The 20,271-nt window shown below is 42.6% G+C and overlaps 1 protein-coding gene across 1 annotated transcript; it reads right to left on the bottom strand.

The window, feature by feature from the left end:
- Nucleotides 1–1,125: 1,125 nt before the first annotated feature.
- Nucleotides 1,126–20,019, bottom strand: LOC308083664 (immunoglobulin superfamily DCC subclass member 3; the record flags this gene model as incomplete). Its single annotated transcript, XM_080425980.1, has 13 exons — nucleotides 19,773–20,019; nucleotides 19,198–19,342; nucleotides 18,487–18,617; nucleotides 17,572–17,709; nucleotides 16,695–16,853; nucleotides 9,012–9,177; nucleotides 7,772–8,022; nucleotides 4,744–4,908; nucleotides 4,054–4,242; nucleotides 3,096–3,212; nucleotides 2,573–2,696; nucleotides 1,347–1,485; nucleotides 1,126–1,233 (listed from the first exon to the last, which is right to left on the bottom strand). Exons 1-13 carry the CDS (start codon nucleotides 20,002–20,004, stop codon nucleotides 1,126–1,128), a joined length of 2,064 nt encoding a protein of 687 aa, XP_080282106.1. The 5' UTR covers nucleotides 20,005–20,019.
- Between the last annotated feature and the right edge of the window lie 252 nt (nucleotides 20,020–20,271).

The raw sequence follows: 20,271 nt of genomic DNA, 5'->3' as shown, positions 1-20,271 counted from the left end.
TGGCACAGGACACTGGCATCGGCAACACAGGGCATAAAAAACATCAACTTAAAGAGGCGGAGGGGCCCCGCGGGACCTTTTGGTTCTGAGGTAGGTTATGCTAAACGAGCAGCATGAGGCACCGTTACCTTGGTTACCTGGCTAGCTGTGGCATTTGGGCGCCAAGCTGAGGTAGCTATCTTTGGAGGTAAAGAGTTTTGGTGGCGGAGGCAAGAAAGGTGGAGCAAGGAAGGGAGGGGAGGGGATAGACAACCAGCTGGGTCTGCAGCCTCCTGCCATGCAGGAGGCTAAGGGTCATCACCATAATGACCTTGTTCCTCTGTGTTCACCAGCTGACCAGCGGAATCCCTTTGGTTCTGGCCTCAGAAGGTTCCAAGGGAACTAGCTTCTCATGGACCTCTGAGCCCCCTGTCCACTGGTCAGGCTGGCTGAAGGCCTCAGTGTCTCTGGGTTTGGCAGAAACTTGGAACTTGGCACCATTGGCGACAAACTCAAAAAAATGACTCAAACAGAACCGGGGCAAAATATTTTGGTTTAACAAGGAACGTCTGTGGTGTTGGGGGTCCAACGCCTGATGCCTTCTACCACACAAGGAACAACATTTATTTGGCATAATTTGTAAAACTAAATTAATATGAATTATGAAGACTGGAGGTTAATTTGAGTTATAATTTGCAGTGATGCTTCATACTTCACTGTAAACAAACAGCAACAGGAAGTAAACAAAGCTTAAATTAACATTCAAATGTCCATCTTTTATCCTTTTGCGGTAGAAGGCACTCTATGGACGTCCTCAGGCAAGTACATCATCATCTTCATCTTTTCATCAATAGCCTCAAACTTATAATATTCTAATCTCATTCATTCCCTTTAGGCAGACTGGTTCTAAGGCTTTGGTTGGCAGGTTGGAGGGACTGCAGACCAGCTGGTTTGAGGGTAGCGGTGGTAGTAGACAGGGTGGGGGTAGGTTGGGGTGTTTGGTGTGAGGGTGGGGGTAGGTAGGGGTGGTTGGAGTCAGGGTGGGGGTAGGTAGGGGTGGTTGGAGACAGGGTGGGGTTAGGTAGGGGTGTTTGGTGTCAGGTTTGGGGGTTAAGTAGGGGTAGTGGGTGGTGTTTCGGTGCAGTGTTAGCCAGTGCCTGTGCCAGACTGCTGCTCCACCTGAATGTGGCAGTTGGAGGATGAGGGAGGGGTGTGGTCTCGTCCTACAACCATCGATGGAGCTGGAGCACGTCTCTGTGGTGGGAGGAGAGAGACACGGTCAATACATGTGATGCTAAACAATTAACTTGAGCGTGAGTGAGTGAGTGAGTGAGTGAGTGAGTGAGTGAGTGTGTGTGAAAGCATACCTGTGCCATGAGTTCTATAGCTTCAGGTATATGTATGACACCCTCTTTAAGGGCCGCTGGTCTGTGTCCTAAGGGCCCTCCATTGCCTTCCTGTGACGGGGCCCAGCCATTCTGGGTTCCCTTCTTACAGAAGAGGAAACTGTGGAGAGACAGACACATACGTATCAATGACAGACACATAACACTCCAACAGACCCATATGCGTCACTGTGTCACACAGACAGACAGACAGACAGACAGACAGACAGACAGACAGACAGACAGACTGGCATGGTGCCCATGCCGCAGCACAGCCGTGCCAATAACCATGGAGAAAGCACCCATCTTGTTTGTCATGTTTTATTGCTCAAATAAAGCTGTCCTCATTAATTAACTTGTCATCGTTTGTTAACTGTCACCATGTTGCCCTTCACAGAGTGGCTACATGCACACAGATGCACAGATCACTGGAGCAATGAGCTCATGATGTGTGAAATGTGTTGAAGTGTGCTGTTATTAATAACCTGGTTGACATGGTTTTTAGTCATTATTAATATATCTGTTGTGTTAAACACACTGTGATTACACACCTTACCCTGTTCAGTGTTCATTTTGACAGCAATTATCACTTTATTTATGTTTTCCAAGTACAGCATACAAAAAAAGACATACACATTTTTACTGTACTGAACATATTGACAGCAAATTTTGATTTAGTTTTAGCCATACTGTAGGCATAGACTTTTGAATAAAATTCCATTTAGTTTTAGTCTCATTTTAGTCATCTGAAATGTTTTAGTTTTAGTATAGTTTTATAAATCTTATACAATATTATAGGATTTTAGTCAACTAAATCTACAGTTGATTTTGTCGAATAAAATGTATTTTGGCGGGCCGTGATGGCGTTGTAAAGCCTGATTTATACTGCCGGAAATAGCAGATCTACAAGCTCACAACGTGTCATAGATCCGCTATTGTGACACCCACGTGCAGCCAAGCATAAAATGACTTCTCAAGTTTATTTGTTGACAACATTGTCAATATGTTTAGTTTTAGTCATTATAGCTTAGTTTTTATTTAGTTTTTGTCAGTGAAAAAGTTAGTCGACAAAAATATGTCGTCATAGTTTTAGTCGACGAAATTAACACTGACCTGTTTAACATAATCATGCCATGAGGGTTTTTATAAACAGACAATGATCTCATTATGATGATGATGATGATGATGACGACGGACGATGATCGTACCTTCGTCTGTAACCGAATATGAGGAAGAGGAGACAGCAGATGATGCAGGCCATGGAGATGTGAACTCCAATCACCACACCTGTTATTGATCCATCGTTGCCCTGATCACAGTTACACTGACCACCTGAACAATAACAAATACACGTACAGTACACATTAGATACATTTACAGGTATTATTTTCCATTTGTTTGTTTGTTTGTTTGTTTGGGGGGGCAGTTTATGCTTATTTAGATAGGAAGGTGTAGGAGAGACAGACAATAGGAAAGCTGAGAGACAGACAGCATAGGAGAGACAGACAGTAGAACAGCTGAGAGGGAGACAGTGTAGGAGAGACAGCCAATAGGGAAACTGAGAGGGAGACAGTGTAGGAGAGACAGACAATAGGAAAGCTGAGAGGGAGACAGTGTAGGAGAGACAGACAGTAGCACAGCTGAGAGGGAGACAGCGTAGGAGAGACAGCCAATAGGAAAGCTGAGAGGGAGACAGCGTAGGAGAGAAGGTTCTGGAGTAGGTGGCATTACCTCCATTGTTTTGGTCACTGGATCCAGTGTCGGCCAGGGAGACCAGTCGGGTGGTGGGGGGACCGTCTCCATTCCCGTTGAACGCTAGCAGTTTCAGCTCGTATATAGCAGCCGGCTCTGCAAAAACATTGTTATGAATTCATTAATTTGTAACATCAATGAATCAATGAATGTTCCATAATCTGCATTCATTTAATTCAAATATTTGAAACATTTCTATATTTTCTATCAACCAAATTATCAAAGTATGTTTCATGCTCTCATAATATCATAACAATATTACAAATATACCACTCATACTCAACACTTTTCAAAACAAAAGTTACAAAGTGCTTCACAACAAACAGATAAAAGAAATGAAAAACATCTACACAACTTAAAATAAATAAAGCACAAATAAATCAATAGTTTATTGTTTTATTTTTACTTTATTTTGTGAGCTCTTGTCAACTGAATATCCTGATATGAAAATACCTTTGTATATTAAAAATAGACTTTCAAATGTGATTTAAAAGAAGACCTAGTCACATTTAGACCTCGACTTGAACTGAGAAACAGCTGTCAAGCTGTCAGGTGAAAATACAGCTACTGTAGACACCACCCGGATTGCTTTATAAGTTCAAATACGTTATGAAACAGAGAAACTAAAGCCTAATTTATACTCTGCAAATCGGCATGACAACAGTGTTGCTTGCTGACACAGATTATCAACACGTCATGATGCGTTGTTAGCTTGTAAAGCTGTTCTTGTCAGCAAGAAATGGAGTATCCACAAGTTTCCTAGGGCGTTGTGGGCATCACTTCCTGTCGATTTGATCAGGTATCAGGATGGCAAATCGACAGGAAGTGATGCCCACAACGCCCTAGGAAACTTGTGGATAAATGTAACTTAAAATAGACGTAATATGATGATACTAGCACACTATAGTATAGTTAGAATAGAATAGAATAGACTTACCAAGGTGTGAGATGGTGTGTGTGTTGATCTGTCCTGGGAACGTCTCCTCTCCCTGGAAGTCTGCGTGGGGAACCCCGCGGTATCCCAGTCTGAAGCCCTCCACCTTCCCTGGTTTACTGGGAAGCTCCCAGTACACCTGCATGGCTGTCTGGTTCAACACCTTAGTGAAGAAACTGGGAGCGGACGGCACTAGAGGGACGGAAGGACAGACAGACAGACAGACAGACAGACAGACAGACAGACAGACAGACAGACAGACAGACAGACAGACAGACAGACAGACAGACAGACAGACAGACAGACATGAGGGTTTTAATAAACAGACAAAAGCTTTATGAAATGAACTTCATGAACTGACTGTGATTTTATTTATTAGTGGTGATTTTAGTACTGTAGTATGTTAGCATTCTTTTAACTAGGAGTAGTTTTAGATTATAGTAAGCCAGTGGAACGAAATTTCGTTTTTATTTCGCAATTATGCATTTATATATACAGTATATATTTTTTTATATAGTTAGGCTCATATATTTTATATAATTAATATTATATATTAACATTTCCATCCATATATGTTTTATATAGTTTTTTTTTTACTGATAATTTTCAAACAACATTTTGACATAATTTATTTTGAGCTCTGTCTCCTCTCACTAAACTACATGGCAGTGTTAATTTCCAGAGGTGACCTACCGCCCCCTAGTGTTGTGGCGATGACAGTGCTGGACTGCTGGCTGGCTCCCAGTGGGGAGTAGGCCTTCAGGTAGATGGAGTAGGTAGTGGCCGCTTCCAGGGTGGAGAATTCATGTTGGTATGTGTCCTTACTGACGGCCTCCTGCAGCTCTTTGCTGTCTGGTTCTGTACAGGAAGCAGAGGGTCAGGTGTCAGGGAACAAATACATACGAGTGCAACAAACACACTATAACACCACAACACACACTATAGGATAAACCTGAAAATGTATTTTCTGTTTACTAAAGAGCTGGAGAGACTGAGAGATGCCTGTTACTCAACAAGCACTCGATAGCAATGATTACTATCAGAATATAGAGGGAGCTATTTAACATTTATCGGGAGGCAGGGGCTCAGGAGGTAGAGCGTCCGCTTGGGAATCGGAAGGTTGCCGCTTTGATCCTCGGCTCCCCCTGGGTTCGTGTGAAAGTGTCCTTGAGCAAGTCACTTAAACTGCCCCCAATGAGCAGGTTAATGCCTCGCATGGTTTCCCTCTGCCGTCTGTGTGTGAATGTGAGTGTGAATGGCTGAATCTAATGCACATTGGCTGCGGGTACATGGACCATCATGTATTCATTCAGAATGAATTCATTCCGAATAGAGGAATCTGATCCACTCACCTGTTTACATGGGACCTGAATAAAAGTATTCCTCGTTTACATGACCAAAGCATTCATTCGGAATATAACTTTTGACATGCGCAAAGTGGTTCCCGCCTACGCCCGGGCATGGACCAGGGGCCACTACCCGGAGCAGAGCTTCCCCTGTTGGGCATGGGAGGAGGCAATAGCCCCCTTGTGCCTCCGCGGCGGAGGTCTGTCGGTCGTAGACAGGCCGGTAAGCAACGCACTGACTCCTGGCCAGGCAGCGTTGTATGCGGTACAAGCCTGTGTTCCTTTGTTATCGCCGTTTTAATGCAAAAGTAGCAGATCTACAAGTTCAGACCAGTTTTGTATTGGTACCAGACACGGTAAAACGTAGGCTAGCCTATACTATTTGTCACATTTCTCATGTAGGTACGGTGACGTCATCGCGCATTCGCACATGGTCATTATAATAATAAATAATAATACATAAACACCGGACCGCTCATGGTCATTATAATAATAAATGGAGAGAGAGAGAGAGAGAGCAACACTACAGTCTATGAAACAAGGCACGCTCATTTATGGCAAAAGTACAAAAGTATTGGCATCAAAATATACTTAAGTAGAAAGTATAAGCTACTCATTATGCCGAGTGTCGGCATATGCCGTTTTTCTTGTATTATTATGAAAAAGCTTTGAAACATGCTGTAACTCATTCACTGTGACGAAAACCCTCTTTCTGCGGCGAGTAGCGCGCGGTGCGCACACGGAGAATGCGGAGTCTGTCGCCCTAAAACACAATCGCCCCGGGTCAAAATCCAGCGACCATGGAGCGGCCGTGGATGGCCCGCTCAAAAGGTGCGTGGGGCGTAGTGTTTTGGGACGACCGTTCCGGCTGCCCATGTAATGAATTGATTAAGTAAAACTCATCTGTTTTCGCTGCAGCTGCGCCCTAATAATGTAGTTTTCATTTATTTTGGTTCACGTATGCTATTAAAACAATGCAGCTATTGCAGTATTGGGCCTTAACATGTGATTAAAAATGTATACGTATTTGGCCCCTCATATATAAAATAAATGTAAAATCTGATTTAAAATTGAAACTTGCAGCTGATCAATGCGTTTCTGCGTTTACGTGTGGACAGGGATTTAAAAAAAAAAATCTTTGTCATGTTGCCAGGGATTCTTTTTTAAATCTGAGGACTAAAATACCCGTTTAGAAAAAGATCCATATAAGTGTAGCCTAGGCCAGCAATCCTTGGAGCGTCCGTTCTCCTGGACAAGTCTGGGCTTAACCATGGCTTATTAAATGACGCTATAGAATAGAATCATTCATTTTATCCCGCAGGAGCGACCGTGGCCGAATTAGAGATTTGATAGGTCATTTTTGGACAATTCTGACAGCACTATAAGCACGGACATGCGCAAAGGAATGCATATTCCAAACAGAGAGGAGCGTTCGGAATAAAGTGTTTACATGGTCAATTCCTATTGGTATATCCCGATTCAAACGGTCTATACCACCCCTCCTAATCCGAATGAAAATTCATTCGGGTCAGACTGGAATGGAATATTCTATTCCAATTGAGGTGTTTACATGAGCATTTCTATTCTGAATGAATTCATCCATTCATTCATTCCGAATAGAAGTGTATTCATTCCGAATGAAACTGTCCATGTACCCGCAGCCACTGTGGAGCGCTTTGGAGAAAGGTGCTATATAAATGTACCATTTTGATTAGTCCCCCAACATCCCTGTATTCTAACCTCATTATAACATATCATCAGTGATGTCAAGTAACTAAGTACTCAAGTACTGTACTTAAGTACAATTTACTTTACTGGAGTATTTCCAATCGTCTATACTTTTACTTCTACTCCACTAGATCTCGGAGGCAAATGTTGTACTTTTACTCCACTACAATTACTTGAAAACTTTAGTTACTAGTTACTTTGCAGATATAAATGATTACATTATAAAACATTCATTAACCCCTTTAGCCTTATTTTAAACGTAGGCTATTTGAAAATAGCCGATCTACAAGCTCACAACGCGTCGCATCGCGACGCGTTGTGAGCTTGTAGATCGGCTATTTTCAAACATTTTAGCACTTTTCTTTTGGTACTTTAAGAACATTTTGATACCAATACTTTTGTATTTTGAATTCCGGACTTTTACTTGTAACAGAGTACTTCTACATTGCAGTATTGATACTTTTACTTAAGTAAAAACATTTGAGTAGTTTTTCCATCACTGCATATCATAACTTCTGTCTCTACACAGTAAAAAAGATACCCTTACAGGGCTCCATGTGCACAATCTTCAGAGATAAATCAACACACTAAAGATTTCCCTGTGTGTTTTCTACGGCATATAAAATATATAACTTTGTCCAACCGACCTCCCAGCATCCTGATGTGCAGCACGTAGCCAATGATGTGCTCCGACAGCTCGGGGGCTGGATGGTCCCAGCTCAGCTGCAGGCCTGTGGAGGAGAGGGGCGTGGCCTTGAGGTTGGCCGGGGATTGTGGGAGCAGGGTGGACAGTGAGATGGCCAGGCGGGCAGAGGCCTGGTTGGTGCCAGCGCTGTTCTCAGCGATGCACTGGTAGATGGCCTCGTCTTCGGCCTTGATCTTCGTTATGGCCAGAGTCCTGTAGACGGAGACAAAGAGTCAGGTTAGATGAAAAGGACATTTGGAAGCTTAGAATAGGTTACAATTACAACATGACTTGTTCATGAGCAGAGGTGGGAAAAGTACTCAAATGTTTTACTTGAGTAAAAGTATCAATACTGCAATGTAGAAGTAAAAGGTCCGGAATTCAAAATGTACTTGAGTAAAAGTAGAAAAGTATTGGTATCAAAATGTACTTAAAGTACCAAAGGTAAAAGTACTAAAATGTTTGAAAATAGTAATAATTATAATTATAATTATAATGTAATAATGTACAATAATGTGCAAAGTAACTAGTAACTAAAGTTTTCTAATAATTGCAGTGGAGTAAAAGTACAATATTTGCCTCTGAGATGTAGTGGAGACAGTAGAAGTAAAAGTATAGACAATTGGAAATACTCCAGTAAAGTGAAAGTACCTCAAAATTGTACTTAAGTACAGTACTTGAGTAAATGTACTTAGTTACTTTACACCACTGTTCGTGAGTATGGAGCTTGAGGACGCCATTCAAAGTAATAGGGCGACAGAAAAGAACAGGGCGGCCGTGTCCGTTGAGTTCGGTGGAGAAGTGGCGCCATGTTCTATTCAGTTCCTCAAGCTATATATAGCTTTAGAAATAATTAGGAGACCCCTCCAAATGTTTCCTAACCACTTAAAACTGTAAGTTACAGACCTGTAAGGGCCCATTTGGACCCCCCCAAGCAACCATTGGACCCCACTTTGAGGACTACTGCCCTATGTAATGTGTTGACTGGAAAGTTAAAACATTAGTATTGTGTTGTTAAAAATACATATTTTTTCTTCAAAATCTGAACACACTTTGTGTTATTTTGGCCAGTTGTTATTTCTTCAAATTAAATCACTGGAGGCAGAGACGTAGTTTACCCTGAAATTCCCAACAGGGTCGCTACAATAATGTATATGGAATTTGGGAGAAATGAGGATAATGATGAAGCTGTCTGTGCGTACGTGTTGCCGTTGGTGAGTTTCACGTTGTCTCCTGGAGTCAGGATCTTTCCGTTCTTCAGCCAGATGAGGTGAGGCTCCGGGACGCCCTGTGCTGTGCAGGTAAACACAGCACTGCCCCCTGCAGGCCTGGAGACAGACTGGGGCCACTGCTGGAACTCTGGGGGGGCTGGGGGGGGAGAGAGAGAGAGAGAGAGAGAGAGAGAGAGAGAGAGAGAGAGAGAGAGAGAGAGAGAGAGAGAGACAGAGAGAGATAAAGAGAGGATTTAACTTTCAACAACATTTCAAGGACCACCACTTTGGTATAATGCATTAGGCTACGGACCCCCATAACTCTCAGAGTTACAGTCCTGTAAGGGTCCATTTGGTTATTTGGTTCCTAACTGTCAGTAATTTACTTGGGGACCCCTTGGAACCCCCTCAAGGACCCCTGGGGGTCCCCAAACCCCCTAAACCTCTGGACTACAATGACCTGCAAAGCCTACAAAGTGCAGTAAACTATGTGAATAATTAAACGGATGAGGAAAAGGCTTTAAAGTGTTTCAATTGGCCTCGTTTACACCCCAAAATCATGAAGGCTAATTTGACCTTTCTGAGATGATTAAATAAGTATTGTGTAGTATGTATTGTGGTTTGTAATGAGATGAATAAATAAGTATTGTGTAGTATGTAGTGTGGTTTGTAATGCAGGGTGCAAGCTGCAGCACTCTGTTCTGTTGATGTCATTTCCTACAGCAGCCAGTAGAGGGCAGCAGAGACATCTAGGTCTCAGTAGCAGGGATACCTTTTGTGTTTTAAAAGGACTGACAATGTGATGTGGTTTAATATAAAAAAATGTTCTAATGTTCTGTGTGTCGAAGCTGTCCTGTAACCATAACACCATCACAACAGTCTGACAACAGTCTGACAACACAAACAAACAGCAACAGAACCTAAAGACCTACTACCACCATTTTCAAGCAAAGACACGAAAGAGAAGAGGAAAGGAGAGGAGAGGAGAGGAGAGGAGAGGAGAGGAGAGGAGGACAGGTGCTGTCTCGCCACCCCATCATCTCCATAGCAACACAATAGCACATGAGTGTGTGAAGCCCCTCCCCTCTGTCTCCAGCGTGTCATTGTCATCTCCCTGGGAATGAACCCGGGGAGAGGGGAGGGAGGGGCAAGGGTCAAAGGGCAAGGGGCAGGGGGGGTGTGCACTTGAAAAGGGTGCCATTAATCAGTGTGTGTGTGTGTGTGTGTGTGTGTGTGTGTGTGTGTGTGTGTGTGTGTGTGTGTGTGTGGGGGGGGGGGGGGCTCTGTGACTTTCATTAAGAGAAAAGCAGTGATATAAAAGTTGAGGTGGTGAGGGGGTCCAATCTACACACACACACACACACACACACACACACACACACACACACACACACACACACACACACACACACACACACACACACACACACACACACACACACACACACACACACACACACACACACACAGTGAGTGAAATGTTGTTGCCACATGGTTGATAGTATATTGTGTTAGTGTGTGTGTATATTATGTGGTTTATTAGCCATTTCAAGGAAGGGCTGTTGTAGGTCTAAGTGAACCAACGAGATAACATGTTTATTTGTTTACATATTAAGTTTGCCTCTCTCCTCCCAGCATCTAACTCAGTTAGACCAGTCAGACTGGCACCACTTATACTGGTTCATCTAAAATCTCACATTTGTCTATCGTTCCTGACAGTCTGTGTGCTTTTCACTTCAACTCAAGCTGCTGAGATGAAATCGAGTTAGCTTAATTGTGTGTGTGTGTTGGGGGTGGGGGTGGAGGTGGGGGGGCTACTTCACACCAGAGAAGAGTGATCCATTGTTAGAATGAACTGTGTGTGTGCGCATCTGTCCGCACGTCACACTTGAACTTGAGACAGATCATTATTTCGGCAGTCTAGTCGCCAACCATAACGCAAACACACTGCGTCCACCCCTAAAAACATTACAACACACTAAACTAGCACAGCAATTAGTTGAAAAAATTATCAAAATCCCAATATGAACTTATGCCATTTCCAAATCGCAGAGGCTGCAATTAATTTCATTAAAGAGAGGCGTTCGAAAATAGACTTCTAAACACAGTAGCCTATTCTAGTGTTTTAGGTAATATTTGTTCCATGAATCAAGTACAATACTCATTTCACCCTAAAAAATGTACTCTAAAACAATATTTGCATGTTTAGCTCACTGTCTAGAAGTCACATTCATATACTTTACATTACTGCTGACAATTTTCCATTTTCTTGACCTTCCAAGAAGCCAGTGGTTTCCATTAATTTTAGCATGGTATGAAAATCTACTTACAGAGACTTTTTTTAGATAGGTATTACAACACTGTGAACTTTATTGCTGTCAAAGTAATGGCGTGGATTGATTTGAATGTGTCCTGCCAAAATCGTCCATGGAGAAAAGCTGGTTTCATGTATGAAATTCAGATTCCTCATGGTGATGTGAATATTTGGTGTAGAAGCAGATCATTTTAAAGTGGACTTACAGTATCGCCTTCATACAATAACTGCACGGTCAAACAGCAGTGAGGAGCTAGAGCTGCTTAGTGTGAGCTCATGCTGAGCTCCTTTACATCCAGGTGTTGGTAATTAGCTGTTATGTGGAAGATGTTTGGTGCATGTTGGAATTGGGCAATATTTTCAACATTAACTTTTAATAACTTTATAACAATTAACTTTTCAACAATTGTGTGGCGTTGTGAGATTGTAGATCTGCTAGTTCCACTATTTTCAACGAGAAAAAGACATCACTTATGCCATATCAAGATACTATGATATCCAAAATCTCACATGATATCTAGTCTCATATCACAATATATAACATCAATATACTTCCCAGACGTGTCTCTCCTGAACAAACACACAGAAATCATCCTATGTCGCTACAAGATATTTTCTTTCAAACCCGTTGTTTCACATATATTACCAAAATCCGTGCTTTTGAAAGAGCAACTGAATATTGATGAGCAAAAAAAGTTGTCCGAGAGCCCCCCCTGTCTGTGAACTTGAATGCCATAATGACGCCATTAGCATACGTGGCCATGTGACGTGTGATTGGGTTTGTTCACACAATGATAATAGTGTGATATGTTTACCATGTGAAGTCTTCAGTCTAAACAGATGCAGAGTAGGGTGCTAATATGTGCATATCTCCCTGGGAAACAGCAGGCCCTCCCCTCGCAGACACAGAGCCGGTGTGTGTTGTAAGACACTGACCCCCCCGTCCCCGTCTGTCTGCCTCTACATGACCCTCGACCCCTGAACTTGGCCTTGCCTCTGTCTGCGGCTGGCAGCTGGGACAGGGACAAGTGCTGCCGTGAGCCAGGGGTCTCTGTCTGTCCATCCGTCCGTCCATCCGTCCGTCCATCCGTCTGTCTGTCTACCTGTCTGTCTTTAAAGGAGCATATATAGTACCATCCTTTTTTTGATCCTTTGTCACTGTTACTTTGATAGGATTCATTCCTCAAAACTGTTCTGATAACTTTATTTGTTGGTGTTATGTTTGACTATTCAAAATTGTTATTGATGGCCGATGCTGCTCAAACAATGATCTTAAAACACTTGAGCCCTATTTTATACTTTGTCATATGACTGTGTCTCATGAAAATAGCAAAATTGCACATCTACAAGCTCACTGTGACCTTTTAGATCAGCGATGTTTTTGACATATTAACCTACAGTATATTCTATGCTCACAATTCGGACGCCAGTGGTTAAACACCTCAAAATCACACCATCCTTATACCACACTTCATCAAAATGTTGCATTAGATAAAAAAAATGTAGGTCCCTTGTACCATATGTCCCATACGCATGTGTGAATGGAACTGGGGGGGTGGTGGTGGGGGATAAGCATATGGCACAATGGACCTAAATTAAAAAATCTAAGTGAAAACACCAAACATCAGAAGCATTTTGATGTGGTTAGTTTCATATGATTTTGAGGTGCTTAAGATGTGTTTGTGAGGCATCAGACTTCAATAATCATCATGAGTATGCCCACATATCTCAATATTAAAAAATATATATAAAAAAACTAAAAACTAAAATGGTTTTGATGAATTAAACCCTATGTAAGGTAGACAAAGTACCCACATGTCAAAATTGACTGCAGCTGCCTCTCTTATCTAGACTCCAACAACTGTAATGATGATCAATATATCCTAGATCAGTGACAATTAAGGGGTCCGGGGATCAGATCCTAGATCTGGTCCCCTTAATCAGGCGAAAACAACACTTCTGAGTGCAAGAATAACAAAGCTCCAGTTCAAAAGTGGGTTTGTCCATAGAAATTCTTTTATTTCAATTCGGACATGACATCTGTGTGTAGCCAAATCACAGTGTAACTTAAATGACAACAACATCACATTATATACAGACAGACATTTGACATAGAACCGTCCCCCTACACAACTGCTTCTGACCACTCACAAACAAGCTTTAAAGAACAATAGGATCCTTGGGCTGGGACAAAAGTCAACACAATGGATTACACAATCTGCCTTGGTTTTAACACATAACATTTATCTATCAAACTGTACTTTTACAAAAACCTTGGTGTAGTCATGGACTCAGACCTAAACTTAAACAGCCACATTAACACAATCACTAAGTCAGCCTACTATTACCTTAAAAATATAGCACGAGTTAAAGGACTTATGTCTCAAACGTGTCCATGCATTCATCTTCAGTAGACTTGACTACTGTAACGGTGCAGGTCTCCCTAAAAAATCTATCAGACGACTGCAGTTGATTCAGAACGCTGCTGCTCAAGTCCTTACTAATACCAAGAAAGTGGAGCATATCACTCCAGATCTTAAATCCTTACACTGGCTCCCTGTGTGATTTAAAATACTACTGTTGGTCTATAAAGCTTTGAATGGTTTAGGGCCAAAATACATGTCTGATATACGATATCATGAACGATCCAGACCTCTCAGGTCATCTGAGAAAGGTCTGCTTTCTGTCCCTAAAACCAAAGATAAACGTGGGGAAGCAGCATTTAGCTTTTATGCACCACGTATTTGGAACAAAACAAACTCCCAGAAAACCACAGGTCTGCGGCCACTCTTATTTCGTTTAAAACACAACTAAAGACCTTTCTGTTTGCCACTGCCTTTGATTGAGTTACTTTTCCTTTCTCTTTTCTTTTCTCTTCTGCACTGTAACTATATCTGTAACTTTTGTCTGTTTTATGCATCCTAATGGCATTTTATGATTGTGTTTCCTATGCTTGATGTTCTGTGTAAAGCACATTGAATTGCCTTGTTGTTGAAACGTGCTATACAAATAAAACTGCCTTGCCTTACAAGGAGCAGATACATCAGCAGTAGCTTGGTTGTTAGAGGTAAGAGAAAGATGATAATTTCCCCCCGACTCTTCATAGTGACATCACATCCTATCTTTTCATAATAGGTCTATTACCTCGACATTCTAGCCCCTCCCCTATCTCCCATGATCCTCTGCTGCATCATGTCCTGAGGGCCTCCTGGGACAGGGTTCAGGTGCCAGGGGTCAGGAGGTGATTCTTCACCCTGACACACAGAATGATTGCTCTCCATGCTTGTTCCTCTCTCTCATCCTCCCTTTGTCTCTTCTCTCTGTTTCTGTCCCTTTGTCCATCTTTTGGAGTTATCAGTCTAACAGTTTGATTTTTTTTAAACACTTAAGCACTATATACTTTGCCATACAACAGATAGTGAAATTAGCCCAATCTACAAGCTCACAACGCGTGTAGACTTGCTATTTCTGCTATTTTTCAAAATGTTGAAAAGCTTAGAAATGTTCCGAACTCTTTACTTTTTGAAGATTTTCACATATATACAATAATTACTTGCCCCAAATACGGACACCAGGTTGAAAGCGTAAGAAAAGTGGATGATACTGATACACAGCAAATCCTGTTCAATGTTAGTTTAACTGCAAATGTAACACATTCGTACCCTATTCAGAGTTAAATTAACACCAAGAATTTTACTGTGTATAAAGTGTCCCTAGATAAATATACTTCAGTGTTAACTTCAGTTCAACTGAGCTGAAATACACAATACTTGAAATAAAAGAGACTGAACTAGTCATTCAGTTTGACAGTCTGCTGCAAATTAAGTGCAACCAAACTGCTGGGTTGAATCCATTTTTGAGAAGAGCTTCTAACATTAGACAAACGCTTCTAGCAGTCTAGATATGGAGAAGAGAATTAGAGATCTGTTTCTGTTCACCACACGGCCAACCTCAACTGACCTGCATTAATATTAAACACACACACACACACACACACACACACACACACACACACACACACACACACACACACACACACACACACACACACACACACACACACACACACACACACACACACACACACACACACACACACACACACACACACACACACACACACACACACACACAATGCCCCAGGACACCTTACACAGGGGTCAGGGGTCACAGAATTGTGCATGTGACCTTTAGGGTCATGATCAAATCCAGTAGAGGTTAATCTAATCTGACCCCTCTCTCTCTCTCTCTCTCACTCACACACACCCACACCCACACCCACCCACACCCACACACACACACACACACACACACACACACACACACACACACACACACACACACAGAGTAATATTCATTCCATCGAGACCGCTATCAGCACATTAATCCATCGTTCGCTCCACCGCTCTCTCTCTCTCTCTCTCTCTCTCTCATCACCTTATCATTCAAATACACACCTCCCTCCATCTCTCTCTCTCCCCCCAGCCCACTCTCCCCAGGGTACCAGCTGACCTGCAGGATGGGGGTAGGTTGTAGGGTTGTGCAGGGTGGGGGTGGGTGATAGTAGGTTAAGGTTTAAGGTTAAGATGTAAGGTTTTTAACATACGGTGGGTGACCAGACATCCCGGTTTTGCCAGAATTGTCCTTTCTCTAAAACACAAAAATGTCCCGGTTTTCAACATTCACTAGCAAAATTGTACCGGTTTTCACCCAGTTTTGTTGTTTTGAGTGCTTACTGCTTACATAGATGTTTATCAATCATGTTGTGTTCTGTTGAAAGTGTTCTGTTGAAAGGTGAAGTTACTAGATATGGTCAGTGCTCAAATATTTGTCCACCATGCTGATGAAAACACAAGGTAAAAAAGAAATTGTCAAAAGCAGTGGAACATAGCAGATGTACAAGCTCGCAATGCGTCGCGAGCTGTACAGAGTGCACTGTATGAGCTATAAGCAATGAGCTTGTAGAGCGGCTATTTTAGCTGTTGTTGAAATCAGTTTTAAGTGGTTAAGGGCTTGTTTTTTTGTTTGGGTTTTTCTTAAATAATGGTCACCCTAGTTAAAGGGTTAGGGTCCAGCTGGGGGGAGGATGTATAGGGTTGTGTCCATGGTGGGTTGGGTGGAGTTAGATGGATTGAGGAGGTCTCTAACCTGATTAGCAGCTGAGTGTGTGTGTGTGTGTGTGTATGTGTGTGTGTGTGTGTGTGTGTGTGTGTGTGTGTGTGTGTGTGTGTGTGTGTGTGTGTGTGTGTGTGTGTGTGTGTGTGTGTGTGTGTGTGTGTGCACGTGTGTGTGTGTGTGTGTGTGTGTGTGTGTGTGTGTGTGTGTGTGTGTGTGTGCGCACACGTGTGCGTGTGTCTCACCTTGTACAACCAGTCGTCCCAGGGCGGTTCTTCTCATCCTGGTCCCCGGTCTGTTAGCAGAACACACGTAGACTCCAGAATGCTGCAGCGTAGCGTCACTGATCATCAGGTTCCCTGTTCCCAACACCTGGATGCCCTCAACCCCGATAGAGCGACCATCTACACACACGCACACGTAAAAATAAAATTAACCACATGAACCCTTCCATCCCTGTTCTGGGGCAAACACGCTCACAAAAACGCGGTGTGAGCGTGTACAGTAGATCGGCTATTTTCCATGAAGAGATTTTGTCTACTCTAGAGGGAAATAGTAGTGGACCTAGTATAGAGCCCTGGGGGACCCCGGTCAAGTAATTATATAGGATAAAAGTGGTTAAATCTATAATGCTATAACTACTATGGCCTAGATCTGAAAATCCATCTTTCAGGAGGCTAAAGGGGGAGGGGCTAAAGGGGGAGGTAAAGTCACTTCTCCTATAGAAAGGTGATGGATCACTGCCTACAGTTTTTGTTTTCTTTTTTTCCCTTTTTCTACTCTGTACTGTTTTATATGTTGTTGATGATATTGTATCTTGGTGTTATTTTTTATGCTATGTTGATGAATTGAATACATAAGACCACAATGGAAAGGAGTCCCCAGGACTTTTTTGTGTTATCCTTTTAGCTCAAATGTGACTGACTATTACAAGCAGTTGAGTTTACTATATCTAAAATGAAATAGCACCACATCTGATTGTCAAAAGATATAAATATGAACACAATGCTATTTCTGTGTGTGACGTATGCAGTATATCTTTATACTATAAATACTGTATATTATTGATAGTATATGAATAGTATATGAATATAACATATTTCTTTGTGGTGTTAGTTTTACCAAGGCGACTCCAGGACACGATGGGTCTGGGGTTGCCCGTGGCGATGCATTCCAAGATGGCGGTCTGGTGAACAGTGATGGTGATGTTCTGAGGTCCTGACAGGATGACTGGCTCCTTATACAGCCTCGATCCTGCCACTGATAGACAGACAGACAGACAGAGAGACAGACAGACAAAATACTTCAAAAAACAGATTTGGCTCAACAAAGGGAATGATCTCGTTCTCATGCTATACAACAAAAATGTGGAATGCCCTACCAAAAGGAGTAAAGGAGTGTAAAACCCTACTCACTTTCAAAACTGCCCTAAAGAAAAAGTCTTAAACCTCTTCACCCATTTTCAACCTATCTTTATATAATTGGTCCTCGCTAATGCTCATTATCAGATGGCACCATTTCTGCCTATCCACTCTCTGTCTCAGAGGAGGGCCGTGGACAGTTCAGACACCTGCCTACCGGTGACATCATCGGTAGGCAGGTTTGGTCATTTCAAACAAGATTGCAAAAATACATTACATTTTTTCATGAATGCAACAACAATGGCTTTTATTTCAGCATGTTAACTTTCAAGGAAGAGAAAAGGCTGTAGTTTCTATTAGCGTGGAATCCCCATCGATGATGTCATTGGTAGGCAGGTTTTCTGAACTGTCCACAGCCCACCTCTGAGACACAGAGGGAAATTGTGCCATCTTATGATGAGAATTAGTGAGGACCAATTATACCAAGATGAGGTTGAAAATGGGTGAAGTGCTCCTTTGACATTTGTGGTTGAGAGTAAACAAAAACATGAGTGACAAGTAAAAGACAGACAGCACAGATCTGGAGTACAGGACATGAAGACACTCTTTCTTCTGTGACTGCTCTTTTTTTCTTTCTTTCTTTCTTTCTTTCTTTCTCTTACTCTCTTTCTCTTACCAGTAACAGTTAGCAGTGCTTCGTGGCTGTAGCGGGTGTTAGCGATGTTGTTGGCCACGCAGCGATAGAACCCACTGTCTGCTCTCTTCACACCCGTTATCTGGAGGATTCCTGTTGGCAGGAGGGTACACCTGGAGAGAGAGAGAGGGGATCACCACGGGTCAACTGTGTGTGTGTGTGTGTGTGTGTGTGTGTGTGTGTGTGTGTGTGTGTGTGTGTGTGTGTGTGTGTGGAAATGGAGGTATTACACTTTTAAAGTCCAAACATTTAGAAACCACTTTCTAGGGAGGTCCCAAATGCCGAACCCACAAGAAAAATGTTCTTTTCTTGGTTAAAACATATTTTTTGGAGCTATCGTCTCAAGGAAAAGACTCAGGTTGGTGCAGAGCAAGCATTTAGGGGTTAGAATTGGGTTAGGGGTTGGGGTTAGGGTTAGATTCAATGTTAGGGAATGGGTGTTGAGGTTAGGGTTAGGGTTCAAAATGGCAAATAAAGAGGTGAAAATAGCATTTTTGATTAGCCATCCAAAATTGTTGCCGTCCTCACAAGCATAGAAATACCAATGTGTGTGTGCGTGAAATCGTGCGTTTGTGTGTGTGTGTATGCGTGTGTGTGTGTGTGTGTGCGTGTGTGTGTGCGTGTGTGTGTGTGTGTGTGTGTGTGTGTGTGTGTGTGTGTGTGTGCGTGCGTGTGTGTGTGTGTATGTGTTACCTGCTGCCGTCAGTATTAAGCACTGCTTTGTTTCGTTCCCAGGTGATGTTGGCTTCAGGGATTGCGTTCACTTGACAGGTGAGTCTGGCCACGCCCCCTTCATCTACTGTCATGGATTCTGGATGAGTCTGGAACTTAGGAAGAGCTACGGAGAGAGAGAGAGAGAGAGAGAGAGAGAGAGAGAGAGAGAGAGAGAGAGAGAGAGAGAGAGAGAGAGAGAGAGAGAGAGAGAGAGAGAGAGAGAGAGAGAGAGAGAGAGAGAGAGACAGAGAGAGAGAGAGACAGAGAGACAGAGAGACAGAGAGAGAGAGTTATCATTCAGTCAGAAGCTCTTATTGTTAATACTTTTCATTGATTTAACATTTATAAAACCCACAGACACCACTTCCATTTCACGCAATCTTTTTCCCTCAAAAATAGCAGATCTACATGCTCACAACGTGTAACGATGCAATGCATTGTGAGCTTGTAGATCGGTTATCAACATTGTAGTATGATGAAGTAGAAATGTATTTAAAAAAAATATATAATACTAATAATATAATAATAGTAGTGTAATACTAATAATAACTTACATGCTAGCTGTACTCTAGCCTTGCGGCTGATTAGCATCCCGTAGCGGTTCTGGGCGGCACATTCGTATTCTCCCGCGTCCGTCTCGTTGGTCTCTCTCCTCTTGCTGAAGCTCTTGATCGACAGCGTCCCATTGGGCAGCACGGCCGCCCTGGCGCCGGTCGACACAGGAACGCCGTTCCGTCGCCAGGTGACCATGATAGGCCCCTCCCCTTCCACCTGACAGTCTAGCATCAGGGGGCGGTCCCTCACGGCGATGACATCCTCTGGTTCTTTGAGGAAGGCCAGCTCTGAGGCTTCACCCACAACTGGGAGAAAAGAAGGAGAGAGGAAGAGGAAGAGGAAGGACACTTTCAAGAATCATTTCACCAGGAAACACAAATCACACAAATCCTATTCTGAATAGTGATACATTACCTCATACTAACTCCTTTATCTCAGGGCTTAATGATGACATTTAACAGGACACCGCAGCCATGATTTATGGCTGCTTTATTTTGG

The sequence above is a fragment of the Gymnoscopelus braueri genome (genome assembly GCF_963280865.1).
Source record: "Gymnoscopelus braueri genome assembly, chromosome: 4".
Lineage (NCBI taxonomy): Eukaryota > Metazoa > Chordata > Actinopteri > Myctophiformes > Myctophidae > Gymnoscopelus > Gymnoscopelus braueri.
Note: the sequence above shows the minus strand (reverse complement) of the source record. Positions and strands in the feature narration are given on the sequence as shown.